Source organism: Apostichopus japonicus, chromosome 10, assembly GCF_037975245.1.
Source record: "Apostichopus japonicus isolate 1M-3 chromosome 10, ASM3797524v1, whole genome shotgun sequence".
Lineage (NCBI taxonomy): Eukaryota > Metazoa > Echinodermata > Holothuroidea > Aspidochirotida > Stichopodidae > Apostichopus > Apostichopus japonicus.
The window spans coordinates 12,095,773-12,104,471 of record NC_092570.1 but is presented as its reverse complement, the minus strand read 5'-3'; the positions used below and the strand labels follow the sequence as shown (position 1 = coordinate 12,104,471).

The following is an 8,699-nucleotide window of genomic DNA, read 5'->3' as shown; positions in this document are numbered from 1 at the left end:
AGAGCCGTAAATTCTGCATTGAAAACAATCTAAGCGTAGCGCCACCATAGGTTGGCGCTACGCGTACAAGGAAATTTTGGCTGAAAATGCCTCCCAGATCGCTGGAAATGGCACTTCCCAGGCCTTGAAAGTTGCATCTAAGCTTGAAATTACTAGCGATATAAAAAAAACATACAAAAAAATATGCTTAAAGGGGGAGGGGGGGCGGTCGCCCCTTCGCCCCCTTGGCTACGCGCCTGGTTAAATCACATACAATTTGAACAATCGGATAAAATTATAATGAAATAGTAAAATGATTTCACAGCTTTCAATTTTTTTTCATGGGGAACCAACCGATTGAATTTCGTTCCCTAAGAACGTTTGTTTTTTCAACAACTTTGACGGTGAGAGTTGGAGTAAATATACAATTTCTCCCAATTCAAGACTGATAAAGTTATTGAACTGAATGTGGAAGAGCAAAAGCAAAACTTACTTTTACATATTTTATTACATATTTATAATACTTTCAACCATAGAAGTATTACTAAAACAAATCGGCAAACTTTGAAGGTTTACAATTGACGTTACAATAAACAAGCAATGATAGAGTCAAGAAATATACAATGTAAATCTTAACGAACAAAAGGTAGACCTTCTTGCCCTGCGGCTCTCTGCAGTTCAAATGCAGCATGATATCAGAATAGGTTTACCGTGGGGGGGGGGGGGCTTTGTTAACCTCTCAATGATCACGGACTTAGTTTGACTTAGCTTGACGACCCCTTGCCCCTGCAAAACAAGGGAAATTAGCCCTGTGGGGGTGGGGGGGGGGGGGTTGCGATAAATTTCGTATACACCCTCTAAACGTTGCATGAATTTGGGGGCGACAGGGCGTCGCGTTTTCCCGTGGGGGTCAGGCACTTTGTCAACCTCTCAGTGATCACGGACTTAGTTTGACTAAGCTTGACGACCCCTTGCCCCTATAAAACAAGGGAATTAGCCCGGTGAGGGGGGTTGTAATAAGTTTCGTATACACCCTCTAAACATTGTATGTATTTGAGAGGGACAGGATGTCGCGTTTATCCGTAGGGCGGGAAATTTGTCAACCTCTCAGTGATCACTGACTTATTTTTTAGAAAATCATTTTACGTGCAAAGTCAATGGGTGTAAAATTGGCAAAGTTGACTTGCTTGACGAGCCCCTTTTACCTATTAAACAAGGGAATTAGCCCGGTAAGGGGGGTTGTGATAAATTTCGTATACACCTTCTTCATGATGTATGAATTTGGGAGCGACAGGGCGTCGCGTTTATCCGTGGGGGCGGGAACTTTGTCCACCTCTGAGTGATCACGGACTGCCATACTAACGCAATACAGAATTCGGACTAAGTCGTCTTCGAAGAGATTTAGCCCTCGTAAGCGCTATAGCCCCCTCCCATTTTCCTGTTTCTTTTTATGTGTTAGGGATCTCTTTCTCGTGTAGAAGTCTAGATAATAAATCACTGATTACGGTGTAAATATTACGGACGCCGGGAAGCATCTGATATTGATACAACAAATATGACAGATTGTACGCCCTTTTAACGCAAGATGAAAGACGACTAAGATAGGGAGTGATCATGAATTATAACCGGTTTAATTTCTCTATACAAGTACGGGCCGTTTCGATAAAGCGTAAAATAGATTCAAACGAATATAAATTGTAAGCATAAAATAAAGTACTCAATGGTTACCCAACTATATTCTAGACCACACGACAGGTCAAGAAATACTCGAGTGTTTTAAATTTAGAGGCATCCGTTGATTGGTGGTCTGGCAACCGTAAACAAAAAGAAAAGAAAAGCATCAAGTTTCGGATCGTACATGCGAGGCTTCACTGTTTGCTTTGGTATATCGTGTTTTAGAATCGTCGTTTTGTTTAAGTTTGCCAATCCAATTGATTGTATAGATTATGTTCTACCTTTCCAAACTGAGGCATTGATCTTTCGACAGCCAAAATTTCTTGAAACAACCAAGATCCGATCTCTGTATTACTATTAGAGGTACAGTATGCCGTAAACGTAAGGCCTAGCCTAAGTTCCGGTACTAGTAGGCTAGTCCGAAGGTAGCATACGGCCATGAAAAGCCCATTTAATCATCACGACATTTAACATTAACAATTGAAACTATAGTACTATGGAACAGGCAACATTGTTTTTGCATGTGCTGTTCATATGTACACTGTATAGACACCAATTAAGATATGCTTCTATGCTCTTTTCTTTATTATTATACGAGACAAGTTTGTAATTCACATCATACACTAATTCATCTTGGTTTCAATCTTGGAAGATTCCTTTCCCCTTAGACCACAATATAGTAAAACTGAATAGCATAACAAAATATTAAAGGGTGTGAAGACTCACGCAAAAAGAAACATCTGATGCCGGTAATCTGACCTAGTTTCGAATGAGGTGTAACAGAAGTGTAAGACACCACTATCGATCCTAGAAAATGCACACACAGCTTGCTACCTTCGGTAATTAGACACTAGTGTACACTGTACAGTCAGTACATACAGCTGTGGTCAATACCCACAGCACAGTGTACAAACGATACAGCGATGGATATCTCAAGTCCAGCTAAAGATAAGGTATCACGTTTCATTACTGTCTGCATTTTGTAGCGACACGAACAAAACGTCACTTGCAAGCAACAGGAAGTTAACTTTTTCAGATGGCGGCACGCAGTTTGGGGCGAGTCTTCAATGCCTTTAAAGAGAAACTTGATGGCACTGGATATCCACACGTACTTGAGAACTTAACATTTGCTCATTCTGCAAATTACACCAGGACACCAGAAAGGACAAAGACAGTCTGATGGTCTGTGCTCTAACTGTATTATATCCTCTACATATACACACAGACACACTCACGACACATCTGGTCACCCGAAAGTACCTTAATACAATAAAAATACTAGGGATGTGTTTGGGCTGTACTTCCCTGGAATATAAGCTTACTGCCCAGTTTAATATACAGATTACTGCTGTATGATACAATACACATAGGGATAGAAATAACATTGGATTACATACAATTATAGGAGTACACAGATTTACAAAGGACTGTACATAGGACAGGCCTGTAATAGCCCTAGTTCCTCAACAATAAGTCTCAATACTTTGCAAGACTACCTACAATATAGAGGTGTACTTCAATCACCCAATTAGTGAATCCATAGATTTCCCAGCAGTGTTACCAAAGGTGACCATATTTTGCAAACTGCTATTTTCTGACACCAAAGAATTAAAGTGAATGTATTTGGAACCTTCAATGTTATAACATAATATATATTACACTCACTAGGAGCAATTTCTCACAGAAAGTGACTTCCAGTCAGTGAAACCTTCATTTTTGCCTTTGATATATATTATGATTCACTAGGCTTGTTCAAGCTTCAGGAGTAATGATTGAGCAAATCCATTGAAATATGTGCTTAAATGTATATCCTAGCTTATGGTAGGCTAGGGTAACAAAAATAGCAACAAATAGGCAATCCATGGAGTTGCAGAATTCATCGAAACTGTGGTCATCACTCCTGAGCCATCACACACCCACCAAGTTGAAGTACTTAAGCTGTCTGGTTTCAACTTTGCAGGAGACTTTTTTGGTTTCGATGATAATCGTAACCTTTGTAGTCATGCAGGCGTATGTGTGCGTGTGTCTGTGTCTGTGTGTGTAACGCCTTGCTTGTAAACAGGATATCTCAAGAAGAGAAGCTTGGACCAATCTGACATGTAGTACATAGTTGTGACATGTTGAGTTCAAGAAGCATATTGGTTTTTTTGTGGAGGTCAAATGTCTTTTGGAGTCACCAGGGGTCAAATTGTGGAAACCTTGTTTGATGATCTACTGTATCTCCCACAGACCAGCCTACTAGATAACATGTTCGGTTAAGCCTCATTAGAGTAGGAGAGGCTGTTGGCAATTGGAAATAAGCTTAAGGACATCTGTAGATATGAATCAAGAAGTCTTGACAAAATCTATTTTGACTTAACTGTGTTGCTAACTTACGTAGCTACATACACGCCTGTGTACAAAGTTGTGTAAGGAAACGTATTGTTTGTACTGTTTGTACGTGTGCAATGTATTGGAATGAATGATATCATTGTGAATAATCAGTATTATATGTTTGCTTCCATTGTTGAAGTTTCTGTCGTATTTTGCAGTTGCCGAGATTTAGTGCCCCCCCAAAAAAACTTCAAGTTTGGATGTCGTAACATTGGGGAAATGACCAGGTGCCGTTTAGGAAAAGCAACTGTTGCCTAGTTGTACTGCTTGTAAGTGTACCACATTGAGTAGAAGAAGCCTGTTGTCATTTGGTAGAGATCAATCTGTATGCTGCCAATGTGAATATTGTTTGTCATATCTCAATACTTTTTGCTAAACTACTAAGATTGAAGTAAATTGTTCATCTGGCTATACCCTACAGCCTAGTGTGTCACATTCTTAGAATATTATTCATGTAGCATCATTGAAACCACACTGCAGTTTTGTTGTCTGGTTCAACTTTATTGATCTCATGACCTAAGAAATGGCTTTACTTATTACATGAACATGACACTTTCCTTGTACCTCCATTAATTGCATTACATTTGGCAGTTTACATTAATTAGTGACTGTAAATTGAAGTATGATATCCTATGTATACAGTTTCTTTTTTTGGTACATTCGTAATCACCAAAATGCTCTGTCTGTTTTGGTTATTGACCTTGTGTACCTTATGATTTGACATAGATTACTATATCTTATGCCTTGGCACATACTACTGACCAAGGTTGAAGTCTATTGGGATTTTGGGGAAGGTTTGGAAGGATGTTGCAGTACACATTCTGACACAAATTTGGCCAAGTTTGAACTTTGACTTCCATTGATCATGAGACCTTTAGCATTTAACATTTATTATGCACTGTAAAGTCTGATATCCTACATGGTTTGGATGTTTTTGGCATATTGTCCATTTGGTATTCACGTAATGGCCAAAATGCAAATTTTTTGTTATTAGAACTTTGACTCTGTGACATCAAAAGCCACAAAGATAAGTACTTCCCATGCCCAGGCACATAACCAGGATAAATTAAGTACCGGTAAATTGTCCACAATATGGATTTCAATGCAACCCGTGAGATGGTAACCGAAAGAGTCTCTTGGCTAGATGTCATCATATTTGCATTTCAAAATTGTCAGATACCATTAGTAGACAGTCTAGCAGACATGATACAAATATGTGTTAATTGTGATTTACAGTAACACTTAAAGCAATTGATTTAATTGCTCTCAACATCCGTATATACATCACAATGCACTGTTCTTATGTGCATATCTATTACCTATTTCTATATTTACATGGTGAAACTATGTTTGTGTTAAAAGTTCTCACAATTAGTTTGATTTGATCCATGTAATGACAACTTACAAATCATTTTCTTGTGATCAAGTGTCTTGTTCACATTGCTGAAGTATGGGCCCTTTGAATGATGGATGTATGAGTAAAGCTGCTTGTAATAGTCACTGAATCTGTTACACAAGATGTTGAAAACTATTTGTCGCTTTTTTCTATAATTCCTATTGTTTTCTTTGTTTGCTCTCCTTTGTCAGATTTTTAGGGACAATGAAGTCTAGAGTGGAGTTTCAATTTACCAGCTCTGGGTCAGTATTGCATTAGTGTTTAGAAATATTGAAATTTGAGTTAGGACATCATGGATACAGTACAGATAGATGAAGCACTGTTTAATATACCTGATGAAGCAGAGTTGGAATTGACCTGCCCTAATCTGGAGGAAATGAGAGTCCAGAGACAGGAACGGACAGTATTGACAATGAAGGTAAGAGGACTAGATTTGACAGCTTCGAAATATGAATTACGTATGCCAAAACATTGAAAGTAGTTCAAGTCACAAAATCAATCTCACAAAATAGTTATGTAAACTGAGACCCTTAATCCTGAATGGAGGGTTATGTGGAGGATCAGAGCCTCAAGGAAAATACTTTTGAAAACTTGCAATTTTTAGCAAGCTGAATTGGAGGCCAATAGGACCACTACTGACCTTTAACTGGTCACATGCCTCTATACAGTATGCATTTGTAAATGTAACAGTTGAAGGATGAATGAGGTGGTGATGTTAACATTGAACATGGTGGTTCACTGGTTGGGTGTCTGGATTTGACTTCATCTTAAGTAGTCTTTCACTCAAAATATATTTTTATGTATGCCATAGGCAATTCCTTCCAGCACTTTTTTCCTTTGATTTGGGGCCATAAGGATTGGATTTGCCCAGAAAAGCACTGATATGAACAAAGATGGTAAATTTTGACACTAAATTCTTTCCTTTTGGTTACAATGCCGAAGGCTCAGTGTGTGTGCATGCGTGGGTGTGTTTGCGTAAGGTGGTTTACGGGGACCCGCATGTGACAACACACCTTCGCTATGGGGACTGTGAACATTGTGGGGACCTGTATCAGGTCCCCATAATGTTTTGCTAATAAAAAACTTATTTTGCATGTTTTAGATGAAAATAAGGATTTTTAATTTTTTTTAATTTTTTCTTCTTTCTTGAAAATTTTTCAACACACATTGTGGGGACCTATGGTATTTTTGAAGAGCGCCCCCCAAAATGTGTAACTCTATGTACAAATAGTATACAGAAAATTCAAAAGCCAGGCTCTGGTTACCAAAGCCACATTTCAAGGGCGCAGGCTGGTGTTAGCCTGGCAAAGAGGGGGGCATGCCTTTTTTCAGGAAAGTGGAACTCGGTTTCAAAGAGCAAGTACATGTATTTACTCACATCATTAGATCCATCAATTGTATAACCGGCTTAGTGTTGGATAGAGCTTTTAGTATGAAAAGGAGTTTTTTTAGGGATTTATAAGAATTTTTTAGTGCAGGGTGGGGTGGGGTGGGGAGGGGAGGGGGCATGGTGGCAATAATGCAAGCACCATTTTTGGTTGGCAAGCAGTGTATGGAGAAGGCTGTTGCTAAAATATGATCCCAGATTGCATGAAAATGGTATGTACTTCCCAACATTGTTTGCATCTATGCATTCTTTTGTCTGGGAGTTCATGTTTTAGAAGTTTACACCTCCATAAACAAATATAAATAGTTGGAAAGATTTCACTTAGGCTTACTAGTAGGTAATAATTGTGAATTGACCATTTGTCAATATCAATATACAAAAGCATGATACAGCCTCCTGAAATAGTAGCCATAGCCTGTATATGCTGAAGGTAATCCATATGGGGGATTTTGACGTAAATTAATTGTTAGAACTCTTTTTTCTTCAAGGTTACAGAATAGCCTATGTAATAATATAAGAGATTTTCATAGTTTAAATACTCTCTTTCACCTAAATTTGACATACTCCTTAAGAGTTCTGTACATGCAAGTACAGAATTTATTGAAAACAAGTTCCAGGTATTCATGTATGACGAATTCAGATAAAGCATATTTTGAGTATGGACAGAATTTGGCACCTGAGCCATCTAGCGATTCCTATCAAGATCTGTCAACTTGTCACAATGCTAAACTGGTAAGTATAAATTTTATTGCTTCAGAACTATATCTGTACAAGTAATGTTGCTGTTGTAATCACTGTTTACTTTTTAGCAAATTAAAATTACACTTTAGAAGTTGCACAATGATGACTACTATTTCTAATAACATGTTTATGCTATTTATGCAGGCTTCATGCTAATTGTTAAAACCTGCAGTTACAATTGGTGGCAGATATATACTTTACATGATTGGCATAAAAGCTTTGTATTCATATAGGCTCAATGGGAATATAAGATACAACAAAATAGAACAGAGGTTCGGTGGTTCTGTGACACTCTACTAGGCAAGAAATTGCATTCCTTCCAACCGAGATAATTTGTTTTTATTTCACTTCAAATTGTGCCATATATACGGTTTTCTGTAACACTTTAATGACAAGTAGTGTTATATGCTATGATGATTGCTCTTCACCCTGGATTTCATTCCAGCAGTTGCAACTCCTATTGTTTAATTAATGTGGTATTATTTATCTTAATCCTAATTGCCCTCATGGAGATACAAGGAATGTACCACAGAAAGTTTGTAATATCTTGACATGGACATTTTCTTTATTTCTTCATATTTAGATCAAACAACTTCCACATCATCAAGGGAAAAGGAATTTTTTGTTCACTATATAGCTAAGGCAAGAAGTAGGTAAGTTCAGGGCATGCATACTACTCCGTAAATATGCATCAAAGTAATGCATTTATATCCCAGAGAGTATAACATCTTTAATAATATCAAACAATTCAAAGCTTTGATGTTACTCTAAAATGGTAAACTGTTTAATCTTGAATAAGGTCAGTGTAGAAAATTACCTTGTCTAACTTTTACCGGCTACCTCCCATATGTGAAACCATTATGTTGGGCAAGGGGGGAGGGGGGTGATGGTGAGGGGGCAACTGGGAAAGCAGGTATGTATGTTAGCGCTGTCATTCGCATAGCATATTTGAAAGCATAGGATTTTATGTGAATTCATCCTTGTTGAATGGGATGGAGGGTCGGTGGGGGGGGGGGGAAGGGGTGGATCCAAGTGACTTGGCTGCCCTCTTGGACATAATTTGCTTTTATCCCTGCTACATAAAGTTTGATATGTCTTGAAAATTACAGATTGTACACTATCACACTATCTAGCTCATTGCATGGGGCA

The 8,699-nt window shown here is 38.2% G+C and overlaps 1 protein-coding gene and 1 long non-coding RNA gene across 7 annotated transcripts in view; both read left to right on the top strand.

Moving 5' to 3' along the window:
• Positions 1–1,765: 1,765 nt before the first annotated feature.
• LOC139975250 (uncharacterized) overlaps positions 1,766–8,699 on the top strand; it is a 231,028-nt gene continuing 224,094 nt past the window's right edge. For 2 of the 6 annotated variants that reach the window (XM_071983003.1, XM_071983006.1), the window contains exons 1-3: positions 1,776–2,016; positions 4,185–4,295; positions 5,614–5,840. In XM_071983003.1, the coding sequence (XP_071839104.1) occupies positions 5,715–5,840 (126 nt within the window). In that variant the 5' untranslated portion in view covers positions 1,776–2,016; positions 4,185–4,295; positions 5,614–5,714. Of the gene's footprint in view, positions 2,017–4,184; positions 4,296–5,613; positions 5,841–8,699 lie in introns of those variants that run through there. The other 4 variants (XM_071983000.1, XM_071983002.1, XM_071983001.1 and 1 more) reach the window with 4 other exon arrangements.
• Positions 7,631–8,699, top strand: part of LOC139975253 (uncharacterized) — a 99,817-nt gene continuing 98,748 nt past the window's right edge. The window contains exon 1 of the long non-coding RNA XR_011795704.1: positions 7,631–8,203. This is a non-coding gene — a long non-coding RNA (uncharacterized lncRNA). The remainder of the gene's footprint in view (positions 8,204–8,699) is intronic.